The sequence below is a fragment of the Ascaphus truei genome, chromosome 5, assembly GCF_040206685.1.
Source record: "Ascaphus truei isolate aAscTru1 chromosome 5, aAscTru1.hap1, whole genome shotgun sequence".
In the NCBI taxonomy this organism is placed as follows: Eukaryota; Metazoa; Chordata; class Amphibia; order Anura; family Ascaphidae; genus Ascaphus; species Ascaphus truei.
This window is the reverse complement of record NC_134487.1, coordinates 281,216,299-281,236,649: the sequence shown is the minus strand read 5'-3', so window position 1 is coordinate 281,236,649 and position 20,351 is coordinate 281,216,299. Positions and strand designations below refer to the sequence as shown.

The following is a 20,351-nucleotide window of genomic DNA, read 5'->3' as shown; positions in this document are numbered from 1 at the left end:
TAAAAGTGGGTCAGCTTGGGAGTTGTGTATTAACCCTTGTCCTGTACGCAGGTCACATGCTCACAGGTGTGCCGTACATGACAAGGGCTATGAGTTAATGAGTCCAGGTGAGATTAAATACAGTAAAACACAGGTTTTCTGACACACACGTAAAACAAGGATAGCAAATAAAGCAAAATGCAGCGAGAAAGTAATATAACAAAGTGACCTGGTGACTTGAGATAGTACTTCTAAGCTTATAAAGGATAAAAACAGTGGACCATATTTACGCGGTGTTCTGACATAAGGCACCTTTGGTGCTGGAATATATTACAGCCTTTTCAAATAAATGGACATTAAGGTGTCTTCCTGTGCCAGAAGGTGTCTCGGGGCAGAAGACTGCTTTTTATATATGCTTCTCTATCCCAGAAGAGGGTAAAGTGTTTTCTGCAGTTATGAGCACTCAATGAGAAGTACAGCTCAAAACTAAGTGTACTGTGACAGTGGTGCTAGCCATCAGCTGGTTTAGTGCACACTGCTAGAGCTGTTGTCCTCAATTACAGAGGTTGTGTGTGTTCAACTTCTGATCCTATTGGATCTGACACCATACCCTATTCCTAATAAGGTGCCTTAGACTTGTCAACCCAATAACTCTTTGTGTGCTGTGGAAAGTCAGCGGAATCCGTGGGAAAGACTGATTCGCCCAACTCTAATCACCATGATGTATGAGTGATTAGCATGTGTCATTTAACCTATGACTGTACTGCTAAAAAGGAGCTCAGGCATTGCTATCCAATACCAAAGCTGTAAAGATAACTTGCTAATCCCCACACATTATTCAACCAAAAGGTTAAAAGAAAAAATGGTAAAAGACATAATCAGAATCAAATAGCTAATATATATATATCCATATACATCCATCGCACAGCTACTGACACATCATTGTGATTGAGAGCTTATTCAAATGCCAGACTGTGTATATGTGTATATACTGTATATATACCAGTATCTAAGATCTACCAGTATTTAAAAACCACTCAGATAATATATATCTTTGATATATATATTATCTGAGTGGTTTTTAAATACTGGTAGATCTTAGATACTGATATATATACAGTATATACACATATACACAGTCTGGCATTTGAATAAGCTCTCAATCACAATGATGTGTCAGTAGCTGTGCGATGGATGTATTGCCATGGAAGTGCATAGGCTTCTTTACACAGCCATTTAGTGAATGACCCCGATATAGTGGTAAGTAATATAAGAAAATTGGTGCTAGGATTATGACAGACAGCACTTCCTTTGAATATGCTTCACACAGCTGTGTTCTCTGTCCAATTTACTGCCAATGATGTATTGCTATGTTCCCATTAGATATTTATTGTAATAATTATATAATAGCAACACTCGTTTTTAATCTCATGCCTGTATCTTGTATTACACATAGTAAATGATAAAGAATGCAAAGCTATTCCTGAAAGCCGTGCTGGAGGGCACTCTTTGCACATAACTGCAGCACTTGGAAACCCATAAGGACAACTATAGACTAAACACGGAAACTCATTGCAGTACAGGTTTTATCTATGATTAATAGCACATATGTTTATAGAATATGCCATGACAAAGGTCCCAGACGGGCTTGGAACATCGATCCTGCTTAAATAAACACGTTTTCTTATCCAAAAACCATTGGAGTTCCTGGATTCTTCTTCTTCTTCCTACAGTATAGAATGTGCCATTACACATTGCCTTAATACCATACGGCACCTTTTTATTTAACATACAACTTTTTGTTTGCACATCTTAGGATCACCAACTGTACAACCTACAATAGCATCTATTCCAACCTTTTTCTTTTCTTCTCAATTACAAATCAACCAGCAAACTCAATAGATTAGCTTATTCCATTTATTAGTTACTGTATCTCTGACAATGCAAATTCGTTTCAGTATACATTGATTATAATGATCTCATCTCTTCCTGTTGCCAGCAAAGCTAATTGCCATCATTCTGAATTGACTTTCCAGTGACCGATTCGCAGTCCCAGAAGCAGGTACCAGTGGCTGCATGTATGGCAGGTAGAGCGGGCTGATGAGACTCCTCATGCTGTCTTGCTAGCGCATTTTGTAGTCATGAGATATTTCAGCTTCACACAGCTGTCCTTTGAAATCCAATTCTACCGTGAAATCCAGATCACGCTGTAATAAATAGCAAACATTTTAACATGGTTGTCATACAAGTGATTTTGGAGACCATGGGCTACATTTACTAAGCGCTGTTATGCCATAAGACAAGTTCCGGCACCAGAAGACACCTTACGACCTATTCAAGGTGAAATGGGCCGTAACGTGTCTTCTGCCTTCGTAATCTGTTTTATGACATAGCTCCCTTTAGTGAATATGGGCCAATGTATTAACCCAGAGGTCCCCAACTCCAGTACTCAAGGACCACTAACAGTGCAGGTTTTACGGATACCCCTGCTAGAGCACAGGTGGTTCAGTCAAAATGATTGGGCCACCTGTGCTAATGAGAGGCAATCCTTAAATCCTGCACTGTTAGCGGTCCTTGAGGACTGGAGTTAGGGACCTCTGTATTAACCCATGTGTTGCCAGAAGATGGGAAAAATAAACTTAAAGTGTACTAGAATGCTTTCTAGACACAGTGGTAAAGGTGCATTCGAGTGTCTTCCTGTAATAGTAAGTACACTTTTTATTGCTTCACTAAAAGATTTTAACACTTTTCTTTGATGATTTTAGCATATGTTATTCCCTCGATAAAGAAATAAGGAAGCAGTCTGCCTAAGTATCCTCCTCACTTCTCACAGCCACAAAGCTAATATCCTATAGATCACCTCACTACTAAAGGCAATTTCACACAGGCCCACATCTAACACACTGCTGGCATTGCTAGAGTGAAACTATTCTTATATATTGACCGTGATATATCGTTACTGATTGCCACTGATTATAATCTATTCCGTGTGCAACTTGGTTATTTTTTATGCAGAGGGGGAAAGTGGTTGGGAAATTGGATGTCTATCAAGAACCATTGTTATGTGTGGTAGACTATTAGCAGTATTATATTATCATATACCAGTAACATATGGGATTTCCCCCCAAACTCTTATATATAAGGTCAACATCTGCATTAGAGGGTGTGGATGGTACATCTGCTATTTAGGCTAATTTGCTCCACCTCGCCAGACAGCATGGACCTGCTACTACGCAGACTTCAGAGAGACTTAGCATGGTTATTCATCAAACTGCTCTAGTGCCAATTGGGAAACTATCGTACAGACTCTCCCCTTTACTTCAGCCCCAATTAGGTAACGGCCATGACTTGAACTTCTCTGATAAGGAAGCTCAGGGATGTCAACAAGTGGAAAGGGCTTGGCAATAGGGGGGGTTGAGGGAGCAGCGCAGGGAGAATCAACACTAACTCTGATAACAATGGCACCGAGTTCAATTCCTGGGGTCAGCACCTTGTGACCTTGGGAAAGTCATTTTATCTTCCTGTGCCTCAGGCACCAAACACATAGATTGTAAGCTCATCAGGGCAGGGACTGTGTCTGTAACAAGCTTATGTGCTGTGTACCGTACGCTATACTGTAATTGTGAAGCACTTTAAGTTGACACAAAAGCACCCTATGGAATAAATGTTATTATAAAAAGGAATTAACTTCCGCTTTGGTCTCAATTTGTAAAAATACAATTTTAGTGAACGGTAAAATCAGACAATTGTACAGCAAGGTACATTTTCCAAAAATTAACAAATTAATTTGTATTGGGAACAGCACCTTCAAATTGGAAGTTCATTATTCCCTTCTCCCAAATTGACTTTTATATTTGTTCCACATGTTATATGTTATATTCCCTTTATTGTAAGTGTGGGCACTATTAATCGTGTTTTGGCATTTGTTCTAAAAAAAAAAATTCCCGTGTTTTTTGTTCTGGTTTTGTAAAAACTCAATTTGTTGGTTTGTTTTTTTGTCTATTTATTTATTTATTTTATTATGAAAATAATAATCAGGAATGCTAAAACCAAAATGCTTAAAATAAGTGTAACATCACAGAAACAATTAGGAAACTAAAATAATATAACTGAAAAACATAGAATAATTAAGAAGGAAGTTTTCAACTCCACTGTAGCTATGGGCACTTGACGTGGGGTTTTGGTTCTGTTTTAAAATAATTTAGAGGTTTTCCAGCAAATAAAAATACCACTTGTGAGTGTGACGGTAGGGGTAAATATGGCTGCTGTTAGTAAAAGGTATGTCTGCCATTACCCCTACCTGTCAATAATACATTGGTATTGTATTATGTGTTATGTATATGTCTGCAGGGACAGGAGCTGCCCCACAATGGAGCCAGGCCCGCTGCGAGGGGGGGACCACCGCGCTGCGCCGACAGAAACTCCTGCTCTCAAGAAAATTGAGAGCAGGAGTCGCGATGGCAGCGCTATACAAGAAAAAAATAATATAATTATTTCAATATTTATAATATGGAAATCAAAATAAGTTAAAAACAGGACAAAATGTGTCAGGCGATATTTTTATTAGCCCCATTCTCTCCTGGCTTCCCGAGGACCCTATTAAAATACATAATACTGTATTAAGAAATCAAGCAGAGTTTTGTTTTACTGAATATGGGCCAGAATTTTTACACTATATTCATTTATCACCTGCCACTGGAGATTGGGTTGACGAGTAAACAAATGTATCTTACAATGTTGTTTGCGTTTGGCTTCATTGAAATCGTTCCATAAAGTTCTTCTCCTCTCCGTACAGTTAGATAATCCTCCAGGTAGAAGACGGTTTGTTTCCAGTGAGTATATGGTGCATCTGGGGCTGCAGAACAAACACATATTACCAACAGCTATAATGATTAACTATATAATTCATAGGTTTTAATATAGATCTATATAATTCATGTGGCGCTAAATGGTTTGTTGCTGAATTCTTCCATAATCCTTATAACTACCCTGCACTTCCAGGGGTTCCCTGAGCTTTTTTATAAATAGATGAAACAATTAGATTGAAACTTTTTTTTCCTTCTGATTATCCTCAAATCCCCGAGCACACGATAATAATTTGATCTGTATTTCTTTTTCAAACAATGTCCCACTTACTACCTATCATCCTTTGCCTGAGGCCCCAGAGTAGCCAAGTTTCCAAATGTCCATGCTTGCTGAATTCTTAACCTTGTGTGACAGTAACTAAATTGAAACTGAAAACCATTTTATTAAGACTATCTTTAGAAAACCATTTCCCCCCATAATTGAAATTTTAGTTTATTTAAATCACTCGTGCTTACATGCAAATTGTACTTCATTACTGTAGTTCACTGTGTATAGACTTTCTCTGGAAATTCAATTGGAAGCTTCAGCACCAGGTATTCAACGTTCAGTTCAATCTACTCAAACCAATGATTCTTTTTTGTATTGCACAAATAGTCTTTATTTTCCATTTACATCCTAATCCCAAATTCTAAATCACTCGCAATCCAACCTATGGTGTTGTTATTATTTTTATATTGGAAACATCCCTTTTGAAGGACTTCCTAGACATGGCCACCGTTATCACAGGATATATACAGTATTTTAGGACAAGTTTTGTAGAGCAATACTCTCATCCTCAGGGTGCGCACTAGTGGTTTAAAACCAGAGACAGAACATGAAACACAGACAGAGCTCAGTGCACATCCAATGACACCTATACACGGTACAGTACCTAAATATATATATAGAGATATATTTTGAATAAAATGGTCTTTTAGTTTAACTCTTTGGCCAAAGTGTTGTAAGACCCTTGTGTTGTGGTTATTTTAGGGGTTCAATATGAGCTTGTAGGTGTCCTGTATGCTCACTAGTGGTCCAAGAAAAAAAGCAGACAGGCAAAACTGATAAAGATTAGAAGGATGTGTGAATGGGCACTGCAGTGAGAGACTGGAACAGGCTTAGTTAAAGTTTAGAGTTGCTGGATACTTAAAACATGTAGGATTACAAAGGGGTTAAAAGGTAAGTCCCTTTAGTTGGTTTTTGATTTGTACAATGTGCTATCATTTCCAACCCAAATGTTTACGGTTCCTGTGTGGATTTCAGCATCCTTTAAAGTCTGAATTCTGAGATAACAGGTAGAGAGACCTGCCATTAGAATATGGTGCCCCTCTAGCATCTTGATTGTGTATGATAGTGTACAAATACATCCTGGTTATGTTTTCTTTACTGGTTTCTTCAGTAAAGCTTATCTGCTTATGTTTCCCACACTGGGTAATGTACACAATTACATGACCATCTGCTGCCGCCTTTCATGTATCTTATGCAATTTTCACCATTTAGTCCAAATAAAATGATAGAAGAAGAAAGCAAAAACAGTGCACTGCCAGGGAGTCAGGTGGTGAAAAAGTATAAAAATCTATTTATTCAGTAACACTCAAAAAGCATGACCCCAATAGGGTGAGACAAAAACTCCTACGCGTTTCGGATCATAAGGGTCCTTGATAAAGATGGAGTGGGTAAGATTTATTTCATTATTTAATTGTGATCTCTATAGATGAGTACTATTGATTACACTGTCAGGTCTCCAATGAGGTCACTTTAGGGTGCTATTTAGCATTCCTATTTGTTACCTTCAGGAGACGGTATTTTAGTGACTCACGCATCACAGTTTATCTTTATGCCCACTCCGTCATTTATTCTGCCCGTCAGTCCTGCTCAATGATTATGGACATTTATATTTGAGGTTCCACCATCTCTGGAGCACCCATTTCACCATATACCCAAATAAAATGATAGAATATATATAGAGAACCATTTGTATAGAACAGTAAAAAGGAAAAATGTACAGAGTACAGTAAGTGATTCAAATTGTCCTTTGCAATTGCCATTTTCTATATTTCTAACAGCCCAGTATGATAAACATTGTAGTCATATTTACTAGGAGGTGCTATTCCAAAAGAAACATTCTGGCGCCCATGCAAGTGGAGGTGTCTTCCAATACCAGAAGGTGTCTTGTAGAGACAATTTAGTTAATATATGGCCCAGTATCTTTAAATTGTATTAGATATAAAAATGGTTATTGATATTTATACTACTGCATTCTGTCATTTTATATCATTTGTTATAAAATATATATACAATTAAAATCAGGGTGGGGAAAAAACTAGGCTTGAAGTGGGGGGTCTCCAGTGCTGAACCGCGTTGATTTCAGCTCCGGAGACCACCTGATTCCGAGATACTTCGGAGGGGGTTCCGGTACCCGCTTCAGATAGGCTTGTTTGGGTTCTTGTAATGGCGGCTTAAATGTCCCACGTCATGCAGGCCAACAGGATGCCGTGACATGATCCCTTGCAACTGTCTATTGGCTTGTGTGATCAGGACATTTAAACTTGAGCGAGATACCAGCAGCACCTACTCAGGTAAGTATCTCATTAATCAGGGGGTCCTAGAGCTAAAATCAATGCGGTTCAGCTCAGGAGACCCCCCTGCTTCAAACATATTACAAAAAAATTTAAATGCCGTTTGGTCTGAACCTTTAATACGCCTCAACTTCCCAAATAACACATTGAACATTAACCAAATGCTCGACAGATCAGCATGTACACATGGTTGGTGTAATGGTAGAATGTACATTATCTTCAAAAGAATGACGGTCATATCTGTGTTTAATTTATTGACAGAGTATCTTGGCTAGAGCAGCATGAAAAGGCAGTGTGGTAGATAGTTGAAATAGTTGATTATCCTTTTGTAGTACAACAATATACACAAAGAAGGCATGCATTCTAACTGGGAGCGTCAGCTTTGATCTCGGTCCTTATTCTGACTTAGGTCTACAGCCAAATATTTGTGTTGCAGCTCAAATATCCAGGGCCCAATTGATTTATTCTGTTGGATCTTCATCCAAAAATATGTCACCAGTGCACATGAATGGGGCTATGATATGCCTACATAATATGGGGGATAGAAAGTTGTTGATTGCATTACTGTAGCTGCTTCCTTGCACCCTAACCATTTCTACCTTTCAAAGATGGATTTTTTTTCAAAAACAAATAGTATAATTAGGAGGGTAATGGAAGCAAATGACTTAATTGATTCTGTCCTTAACCACATAAATTTTTTTACATTAAAAAACCCCATTACTAATACCATATAAAATCCTGTCTGATTGTCTTTATTAGGACCTAGTTCTCGTACAGTATATACTTGCAGTTGTGAGTTAAATATATAACCACAACCTGTTTTGACATGACATTGGGGTTTATTATTTGGAATGCGACAGTGATGGTTGGGGGCCCTATCGCATGGAATCTCCCGTAGACTTCAATGGAAGAGTCCAGTGTGTTGGTACCGTCGCAGTTCAATGAATAACCCCCATTGAATTTGAACCTACTGCTGGAGGATAAATAGACCATCCCATTAGCTGGTTTCTATAATGCCCCATACTGCCTCTTTGCTTTTAAGATAAAAATGCTTCTGTAAACATTATCTTTATCCAGATGTGCTATTTAACGAAAATGTTAATTAGATTCTACATGAAACCAGATTTTAAGGAGACTGTTTGGGAGACAGGAATCACTATTTATAGCCTCATACAATAACTCAGTCAGGTTTGGCATTTAATTGGTTAATTCTTCAAACAGCATAAAATCACAGATTTAGCTCCTAGCAGAAGGCCACATTATTTTTATCTTGGCGAGTATGTTGCTTTCTGCAGCAAGAGTTTAATTTAATTCACAGCAGTAAGAGGCTAATAAAAACGAGTTCATTTATTTATAGCGACATCTTAACAAGGTGTTTCCCGATTTCAAACTTAGTGAATAAATTAGAAGCAAATGTATCCAATAAAATTATATTAGTTTAAAAAAACTTTTTTTTTTTTCATAGCAAGGACTTTTTGACAATTAGCATGACTTTTTTTTAATAGTTTGGCACAAAGTGTGAAAAGTGTTCACATCTCTAGTTCCAATAATGACTTTTGGATGTCACTGTATCATGAAAGATGCTACCTGTGTCATTTCTGCTCATTGCTCTGAGATTCAGGCAACTTATAAATCAAGCAAGCTATTACATATTTTTTTTAAAAATATTTTTTTCCTTTATTGGCGTCTTGCAAGGTACATACATGTGGATAATAAGGTGACATTCACAGCATAACAAGTCATTTTGGAATACAGGCACATGACAGTGAAGTACTCTGAGACACACAATAAACCATTTTTTCCTACTTTCAGTAGTAAAAAGAAAGGGGACGACGAGGGGCGGGTGGATAGTTGGGAACGACATGGGGAAGAAGAGGGGGGAGGGGTGGGGGGGAGGAGGAAGGGATTGTGGCGGGTAGGGCGCTCCGGCCCTCGGGCCCAAGGGGATCAGAATTGGGCCAGGGCTTGAAGCAGTGTTGGAGCCCCAGAGCCTGGCCAGGGTTCCAAGGTTCTATAGAATTGAGGCATTCTCTGCTTCAGCATGGCTGTCAGTCTCTCCATGTTCATGACCCCGTCTATTCTTTTAATTACCGTTCTCCTGGAAGGGGCCTTCACTTGTTTCCAGGCCGCGGCGATACAGCATCTGGCGGCCGTAAGGATCGCCGAGGTAAGTCTGGCTATGAGGGCGAGGAGGTCTTCAATTGGTCTCCCCAGCACGTACGTCAGAGGGTCCAGGGGGATCTCCAGTCCCAAAGTTTCAGTCAAGAGACTCTGGATCCTGGTCCAGAACCTCTGGATCTCTGGGCATGCTCACCAAATATGGGGCATGTCTCCCCTTTGACCACATCCTCTCCAGCACACATCTGTGGTGCCTGGGAAGATCTGGCTCAGTCTACTCGGGGTCAGGTACCATTGGAACAGTATTTTATATATGTTTTCCTTGGTGATTGAGCAAATTGACGTTTTAGTGGCAGCTTCCCAGATATCCTCCCAGTCCTCCCTATTGTAAAGTTCTTCATAAAATTGTGCAAATTCCTGCGCTATTTCTTTTTCGTTATAGGATATTTGCCCGTTTCTGGTGCGTATTTTTGTTATCTGGGCTTTGGCTTTTACGCTTCTGAGTTTTGAGGCCAGGAGCTTATCTGCTTTATTGCACCTGTCGTAGAACTTTTGGTTAGTCCATTTCAGCGCCCTCTCTACCTCGTCAAGCTGCAGTAGTTTGAGTTCTGCTCTTGTTTTGTCTAATGTCCTAAACACTTTTTGAACTGAAACTTCTTTAGTGGCACCTATTCTGATGGGGCAAAATTGGAGAGATGGAGACGAAAATGAAACGGAAGTGACGTGACGTCACGGCTCCCACGCCTGCTGTGACATGCGGCGGCGGTGGCGATAGCCGCCGGCGCCGATCCTAATGGCCGCCGTTACCCCCACACGTCCGCTGCCATCGGTATACCAAGATGGCTGGCGCAGAGCTTCCGGTGCTGTGGGTGTACTAAGATGGCGGAAGCTCCGCAAGTCGTCCGGCTGTGAGAGGAGGAGCCGCTGCTCAGCCTCTCTCCTCCCTCTTCTCTACCTCCACTTCCCCTTCCCTGTGTCCCGCTGAGGCGGAGGAGAGGAGCCCTGGGATCATGAAGGGTAACCGTGACGATATCGCTAACGGCCGCTGCGCTGTCAGCATATACCGCGCACAGACACGTGATCGTACCCTCTCGCCTCTCACGGCTCCTGCTCCGGTAACGTGGGAAGCGGGGGTTTGAGTGCGCCGCTTCCCACGCAGCACTGCCGAGGGGGGGGGGGGGCTCTCAATCACGGTATCTGCCCCTCACATACGCCAGCCCCAGTGTGGCCGCGTCTCCCTGGGGGCGGAGGAGAGACTCAGACAGAGCCGCCGCGGGTTCGCAGCTACGCCTGGGATGGGGGGAGTCAGGAGAGAGGGGGCAGGACACAGAAAGAGAGACACACATACACAGACACACACACACACACACACACACACACACACACACACACACACACACACACACACACACACACACACACACACACACACACACACACTGACTGACACACATACACACACTGACTGACACACACACACACACACACACACACACACACACACACACACACACACACACACACACACACACACACACTGACTGACACACATACACACACTGACTGACACACACACACACACACACACACACACACACACACACACACACACACACACACTGACTGACTGACACACACTGACTGACACACACACACACACATTGACACACATACACACACACACACACACACACACACTGACTGACACACATATACACACACACACACTGACTGACAAACACACACACACACACACACACAGACTGACACACACACTGACTGATACGCACGCACACTGACTGATACGCACGCACACTGACTGACACACATACGCACGCACACTGACTGACACACATACGCACGCACACTGACTGACACACATACGCACGCACACTGACTGACACACATACGCACGCACACTGACTGACACACATACTCACGCACACTGACTGACACACATACGCACGCACACTGACTGACACACATACACTCACTGACTGACACACATACACACACTGACTGACACACATACACACACTGACTGACACACATACACACACTGACCGACACACACACACACTGACCGACACAGAGATACATTCACACAACACAGAGAGAGAGAGACATACACTGACACACACACACACACACACATTGACTGACACACACACACACACACACACACACAGACTGACACACACACACACACACACACACACACACACACACACACACACACACACACACACATATTGACTGACACACTCACATACACTGACTGACACACATGCACACACTGACTGACACACATGCACACACTGACTGACACACATGCACACACTGACCGACACACATGCACACACGGACTGACACACATACACACACTGACCGACACACATACACACACTGACCGGCACAGATACATACACTGACCGGCACAGATACGTACTGTACACTGACTGACACACACACAAACAAACACACATACATACTCACTGACACACATACACTGACTGACATGTGTGCCGAGCACGCGCGTTATAAGTCAATTTCTGTGACAAAAGTCAAAGAAGTTTCACTTACTATGCGCGTGCACAGCACACACAGCTTTTTTTTTTGTGGGGGTCTGCTTATGTTGGAGTTCTAGGCCAGGATCCTCTCTGTGAGTTCTTTTTGCGCTTTAGATTTCACTTTCTTTTTATGGGAGGCTAGAGAGATGAGGTCTCCCCTGATGGTAGCTTTGTGCGCTTCTCAGAGCATTGCTGCTGCTGTGACCGAACCTCTCTTTATTTGGAAGAAAGTGTTTAGCTTTTGTTTAATTGACTTAACCACCTGTGGGTCGTTAAGGAGGGAATCATTCAGTTTCCACTTATACTCTGAGCTTTTGACGAAAGGCAGAGAGAGAGTGAGTTGGTCTGACCATGTAATTGGGCCTATGTTGGAGTGGGAGGATGCCTGAAGCTATTAGATTTTTAGAACAGTGTAATTGCCTTACTTAGAGATAAAAAATACAATTATACATTTTTTTTACTAGATAAGATCATTTTATAAGACACTTATTGTACCAAATGTATCTATTTGGCTAATAACATCTTAATTACTTGACACAAAAAATGTGGATTAGCAATATACACAATCAGTATTTTAAAAAGAGATTTAAAACATTTGGTTACCATGAAAACATTTGACATTGAAAAACGTATCTGAAAATAATTAGACTTCTCTGATTGTTGTTAAAATGATCAATCACCTGCATTTAACCTACTGTATTAAGCACATTACTGCCAACTTTGGAAATGTCCTCTACAAGGGAAATACCATCAGTATAAAAAGCAAATTATAACTCAGAAGCAATCAATTTCATTACTTCAGCTCAATATCCTAAATGTCCAAAACCTTTTAAATGTATCTGTGAACCAATGACTTCCCCAGGCCTGGAGCCGGCCTCCTCCCCTCGAGTCCCAAAATCCACACCACAAAACTTATTGGGAGGATAAACCGGTCACAGCTTCATTAATCAAAATCAACCTATTAAACCCAACCGTTTAACATAAACTAGGGAGCCAGCCAAGAAGTGGTATCCCGAGGGGGAGTGATGAGGCGACGCGCTGTGTTCTAAAAACTGACGGATGCTGGATCGCAAAAGATAACTTTATTGAGACCCTAATGCAACATAGAACAAACCAGCATATCCTGCATATAGGAGCATAAATGACTTCGCTTTATTGAAATTGTATTTATACCAAAAATTTGGACCCACAATTAAAGACTATCATTGCTTTTTCTAGCACACTTTTTTACATCCTACTACACATGGCATATTGTTGGATGTTATTTGCACACGTTAGAGCTCTGAATTAGGCAGTTATTGTGACCGTTTTTTCTATAGGGACCCAGCCAGATTGCTCAATAATCATGTACCAAGAGCCTAAGGGATACCCTCAGCTTGTACTCACATCGCCAACTAGGCACCCAGGCCACATGGCACATAATTACACCATACGGAAGGAACATTCTTGACAACCAAGCCGGGAACTGCACCGCCTCCCCCAACACTTCCAATGAAGAGGTTCAACCCCTCCCCACCAAGGAGCCATTACTGACGAGCCCCCCGTGTCACACTACTCCAGCCATGCTATCCCCCCTTTAAGCTGCGATGAACATACAGTACAGAGCAATGCCTAACCACCCTTTCCCTCTCATACCCAGCCAACCATAAATTCAGGGCAGGTGGGAACTTTGCTTGAGGTGGGTCTGCACAAAGAGTGAGGTAAGATCCCTCCCCCTTCCTTAAATTCCCTTCTATCCCCCCTGATCCTGACCTCACAGTTCCTTAGGGGATGGGCCACTCTGCTTTAAGAATATTGCCCCTTCCATTACAGGTCCAGGGCTCTCTGAGTGACCAGTGTAGGACTGCAGTGATTCCTGCGACGTTATTCATTTTAAAGTGCTAAATAAATTGAACTTGGCAGTAGCTATTTACCATTGTTGCAATTAAGCTTTACTGTTCAGTGATGTGTGTGAATACAGATAAGCAGTTATGTTTGCTTAATTATCTTTGCTTCTGCACTAATTTTTGAAGGACTGCAGGCCTTTTTTGTACTCACAAAGATTGTGTTTGTGCAAAGCAAAGGACATTTTGCCTAATATCTACTTGACGTTTCTGTTCCCTCCAGATCTCTTTGTTACAACAATTTACTTTCTGAGCCCCAATTTAACGTGAACTATGTACAGGCATTGCTATATCAAAAATGGTTACAATTGCAATGACATAAATGAATGTAATATTTCACCCATTGAGCACAAATGTTAATAATATTTAGATGGATTCTCCTTAGCATAATAAAAATCTTCTTTTTTTTTTTTTACAGGCAAAATATAATATCTTAGAAGGGAAGGCAAATGTCACGAAATATCTGAAATATTAGTGTTACAAATTCTGTTACACAGAGTTGTGGTCAGAGGTTTAGTTTGCAATTTTTGAATTTTGGGAACATTTTGCAGGTTGTTTTCTTTTCCTGAACACAGGATGCAAAATGTTGACCGGTTTTCAAATGATTTCACAATTTTGCAACAGTCACCAAATTTCCCAGTGATAAAACAAAAAACAAGGTCACAGGAATGATGGGAAATGAACATTGGTCATTCGACCTGGCATATCAGGTCAGGACGGCCATCTACTGCACCGGTAGTGCAACCAGGAGGGGGTACAAGGATTGCTATCACACTTACAGAGGCCCCCGCACTCCTCTCCACAGCAATGAAATGGATTTCCGTGTGAGAGAGCGCGGCCTCGGTTAGGCCTCGTCCAGGGTGGAAACTGGCGCGCTGGCGCTCCAGCGCTGCGCCCTGCTCAGCCGTGCTTTTCCCTGGTTGGCTAGGTGCACGTGCGGCCCCGACGTCACGGAGCTTGGGCGAACCGCTCACGTGACGCGCTTGCAAGCAGCAAAATCAATTTTGCTTGCTCGGCAAGCAGGTGAGTGCCGAGCAGGCGCGCCCGCCCACTCACGCAGGCCACGTGCATTATTGCAACGTGTCCAGCGTGAGCACGTGCGTCCGCTCAGCACTACCCTGGACGAGGCCTTAGAGTGCAGCCCTCCTCATTCCGTATGGCAACTTCATATCGTGTTGTCATGGCAATGCGTCACCATGTGACATCGCTATGTCATGTACCCCCCCATATCCCTGCTTTAGCACAGGTGGCTCATTCAGTCTTCGACACTGAGCCACAAGTGCTGAAACAGGGATATCCTGAAAACCTGACCTGTTGGTGGCCCTTGAGGACGGGAGTTGCGAACTACTTCAGAGACTGACCAGTCTTAACCACGAGGATTCTGCTCCTTCAATTTCCCTTTAAATGTACTGTATTAATGTGCAGTGCTGAATATAAAATGTGTGGTTCGGTCTGGTCTTTAATTGTTATATCTACTGTATACTTATCCGTGTTTAGTTAACGGTTATTATCCTTGACTAATGAACCAATTGGTTATTTATTTAATTTACAGAGCAATTAAGTATGTAATGGAGTACTGCAGGCAGACTGAAAAGCTGCAAGACAGAGAATAAGTGATAAGGAAGTGTTAGTTAAGTGCTAATTACTCTAAAAAAAACAATACAAAGTATGAAAAAAGGGGGCGATGCAGAGATTAAGACGGGCCATATGTAATGTATCATTTTTGTCAAAAAGAGGTTTGTTTGTTTTTTTCTGCCAAATTAAACTATTGGGAAACAAAAACATTGTCACTTACTCATTTCCAGTTGGGTATCAACAACACTATTGGTTATGTATATGTACCCTGGTCCCCCGTAAGATCTTTACCTCCACTGCGGCGACGGGTGCCGGAAGTATTGCGGGGGCATGCGAGTGCCAGCGGTAGCGTGCGAGAGGATCGCCGGTGGCTCCCGCTGCAGGGCGCCGCCATGTTGGATACGACCGCGCATACGCAGTGTAGTCGCGCATGCGCACAGGAGCAGAGAGCGACGGCCATTGCTCAGATAAGGACTACAGCTCCCAGGAAGCATAGGGGAAAGCCACCCCATGACTCACGGCAGCCAATAGGGCCAATACATTTGGCGCGTTTGAAGCACGCCAGTCGGAGCTGGGACGTCAGTAGAGTAGGTTGTGTACGTGTCTGTGGCACCTGCACTAGGCCCCGACTACCCTCAGCTTGTGGTTGCTGCAGGGACAGGCCCATGAGTTAGGGACATTGCCCCTGTAGCATCAGTGTGAGGGACAAAGCCAATACGCAGCTGCATCCTGACCTTAGGTGACCCAGGACCGGATCACCCAGCTGCAATACAGAGACATTCTATATGGTGGTACACTACACGCAGGACCCACCTGCTGTAGAGGCGGAGGCTACTTGACATCGCTGGATCAGTGGATCCTCATCACATTTCACCATACCCGGGTGCAGGAGCGCCTGGGCAGGTACAACAAGTGCAACCCAACATACACATCAGTTCTTGTGGGCGGCGCTAACCTATACAGTTGGGTGGGATTGCCGCTTGTGGACACCATGGGTGGTTGGGTGCCCAGGAGCCCCTCAGTACTTTGGGGGACTATCTCATTAGGTGGGGTCAAGGTGTTGGTGGTACCACTAGGGTACGGTCGTGTGTGACCAGGTGGTTGTGTATTTTGTGTATATATATGTTATTCTGTGCGCCTACGAGTATTCTAAAACTTGCCTTGGAAAATCTGGGGCAATCACCAACAGACCCAGGTACATGCTCAAACTGAATGGTACTGCCAGGGACCCCTGCTGTGTTAATCCGATGGGCCATTAGTCTTTCTGCAGAAATGTACCCAGCATGTACCCGTGTCTTGTTGGTGATAGCCCCAGATTTTACAAGGCAAGTTTTACAATACTCTTCGGCGCACCTGTACTTACTCTAGTGCGCTTTGTTACATGGGGTTTCTGAAACGGGGTCATTCCACATAATAGAATCCGCTACCGATCATCGACTCCAGGTTCCCAGCAGTGGAGGCTCAGGCCTCCTGTGAGCCACAGGTATCGCACCATACACACCAACCGTTGCCATACATCTCCAAGGGGGTGGGGAAAAGTGCGCTACATATATCTATATGTGCGCTACATATAATATCTATATTTATATATACTGGTTTGGCATATAGCCAATCAATTCCAATTAACAGTAATGACCTTATGTGTTGGGCCTTCTTGCTCCACCGTGCCCCTCTTCTCTGCCCTCCGGGATAGGTTCCAACCCGCAATGTGCCCAACCCCACAGACCCCTTATGTAGTAGCTACATCTTGGGGCACTCAAAGGGTTGAGTGACTGTATGGACTCGGTGGACCATTGAGCTGGTACATGATATGGATTTTATTAGATAAAGCAGATATTATCATTATTGGGTTGCACTATGCTTGGTCTCTTGTTTTACATCTATGTACCACTGTCCATACACCGATCTGAGTGACCGCACACCATTGAGGGAGGACAGATCCACAGGACGTCTCGCGCCATTGATTTTGCCACCGTTTCAGAGATGCATTATATTATCTGAAAGAATGTGAGTCCCGAATTCAAAGAAATCTTCAACACAAAGAAATATTATCATAAACATTGTTGCTCTATATTGTATTTTTATTTTTTAATATACCCCCGACTGATTTGCGCTCCCCTTCTGTCTGCAAATGCCTTACCAAGAGGGAACACCGCGCACCGTTTCCTAAAGGGTTTACAGCTGCATTTCTTTATTCACTTTGTTATTCACTTTTTGCACTTATTCACAGTCACTTGCATATTTGTATATATTCATTGAATGTTCACTGTTTTCACTAGTATATCACTTTCAGTGGCATTACTCCCTCTGGGGAGCGCTGTTTAAAGTTTTTCCTTTCACATGATACGGATGAAGGATTCAAGCCACAGGGATCCATGGCGATTTGTAGTAAATGTTTCCCTCCACTTACTGTGTTCATGCTCATTGGCACCAATGCATAGTATTCCAGTTCTTTTTTTAGTGATATTCACTTAGCGCTGATGCAGAGTATCACGTAAATGGCAGTTAACGTGGGATCACAGCGCGATACCCCTCAGCATCGGGAGCAGATGCAAGAAACTCCCGTAAAACGTTTCATACAGTACATTTGCAGTCATAGCAAAGCAAAGCATAAGAATATTTCCCTGTTATGCTTTAAAATGTAAGTATATATGTTGGCTATGTATTTAGGTGTACAGTGCATCTCTGGTGCAAAAAGCAAAATGGGGCAAAACTTTGACCTTTCTGTGCAGGAGGTGTAGCGGCACCAGGGTGTACCACCTGACCTACGGCATTTGTGGCCATGCCAAGAAGGCCTCTGGCGCCCCAGGGCCCATGTGGCATAGAAAACGTGCAGAAGCACTATCAATATTGGTAAGTTGTCCTTATTGTATGATAACTGACTTCAAAATATTTTTTTACAAATTAACACACATTTTCTTGGATTTAGACAATGAAAGGTTACAACACAATCAAGTATCAATACCGTCGGTTACACATTTCTGGGTTGTGGGTTACAGAAAAGGGGTGGTTTGGGGGGATTGGGGGGTAGCGGTTGGAAAGATATTGTATACATCCATCATTATTACCTTAACCGTAAACATTTGCAAGGTTATGATGCTATATAGAATATTGCTCTTATTGCTACGATTATTGATCCCAGGTTCTCGGGAATTTAGGCATTTTGTCATTAATGTAGCTGGCCATAATTCAAAATGTTAATTTAACACAAAGCAGCATAAAAATAAAACATAAAGGCCGCTCAAACATTGTGTTTTTATGTTACAATTACTTGTCATTGTGCTTTCAATTAATTAATGCAGTAGGTACAGTACCGTATATATTTAAAAAAGATAATGAGTCAGACCATTAATGACTAAAGCTGAAAAGAGTAGGTGATAGTTATGGATTTCCAATACTGAAAAAATGCATTTTGTCTAATAAAAAAACATATATGAAGCACAATATTTGAAAGAATGATCAATACCACAACCTGTTCATTGTCAATTTTTCCTTTTTTTTTTTTAATTGAACATTTTCTGATGATTGTCAGTTTCTTGCTCATTGGTGGAAGTTGGATTGTGCCAAGAATGAAAAAAAAAGTCTAGTATACAGCAAAACCCAAACACTCCAAGCATTTCAAATACTGTATTACAAAGCAAACCTTTGTGAATTAAAAACTAACCCCCGAGACGCCTGATTCTGCCACATTTTTACATTTACTCTCCAGAATAGCTTTAATTTAAAAAAAAAAAAAAAAATGTTTTAGGATCTCAATAAATACAGTATAACAAAGTAGGACACTGCATGAAAGAGGGACTCTAGTACAGCTAGGACGGGGATAAAACCTGTTGAATCGACCCTGTCATGTTGCATAAACATCATAACTCCAGTTCATTGTTTGATCATATTTCTAGTCCTCAGAATTATTCATGTTATACCACGATTAAGATAAGGTAGGTAAATAAAATTATTCTGCAAGTGTGGGATGATTCATTAAATGATAAATATACCAGTCTTCTGTCTCTCAAATGCTAGACTATCTAGGGATTCCTAAAAACATTCCCTGCGCCACCAAACCGTAAATGCAGACTTTACAGGCATCTATGAGGCTATAAACTGATCCTGATCAGGACAATGAGATAGTTGGATTTACCATAAAAACATCAAGTCGGTAGACACATTTTACATCAATTGAGGGATCTATTGCTGCTTTATCATATGTCTCTTACATTTGTGCTTTACACTCAATTATCTCTGTATAAAAATAGTTCCTAATCCCGGATGCCTATTGGTTCTATAGCCATTTAGTTCCAGCATAATATTACATTACGAGAGTTCAGGAAATCCATTGGCCTTATGGTTAATTTTTTTTACATTTCAGCACCTTGAATCGCATGTATTCTGCAGTGATTAGAGAGGTGAAACAGGAGTATCCTGAAAGGGCAGTGCTGCAGAGCCAATGTAGAGGCGAAATCCGTGCTATTGATAATTCAGCACTTCTTGAAAGATGAATCAGGAGAATATTATCACATACACCAGCAGCGGCTATAATCGATAAAGTGAGTACCCCTGATGGGTTAAAGTCCTATGATAGAATGAGCAAACCTGACAGTTGTAGACAGGCTGTAAAATCCCCTCTCAATAAACAGACTGGTGACCCCCCTGCCCTACAGTGAGGGCGGTATTGCAGATAAGATTGATGAAGTAAATGGGGTACTCACAGCTTGGTGGTGTAATACTCCGGAGCGTGCGTCCTGCTTCAAAGAGATCAACAAAGGCAAAGAAAACATCCAATGATGTAAAATAGCAGCGCACTGCAG

General features: G+C 41.9%; 1 protein-coding gene across 3 annotated transcripts in view; it reads right to left on the bottom strand.

Annotated features, from left to right (window-relative positions):
- Window positions 1-1,882: 1,882 nt before the first annotated feature.
- Window positions 1,883-20,351, bottom strand: part of LOC142496024 (protein arginine N-methyltransferase 8) — a 131,301-nt gene continuing 112,832 nt past the window's right edge. For all 3 annotated transcript variants that reach the window (XM_075602264.1, XM_075602265.1, XM_075602266.1), the window contains exons 9-10: window positions 4,713-4,834; window positions 1,883-2,186 (exon numbers count right to left, since the gene is read on the bottom strand). In XM_075602264.1, coding sequence (XP_075458379.1) covers window positions 2,103-2,186; window positions 4,713-4,834 — 206 coding nt within the window. In that variant the 3' untranslated portion in view covers window positions 1,883-2,102. The remainder of the gene's footprint in view (window positions 2,187-4,712; window positions 4,835-20,351) is intronic.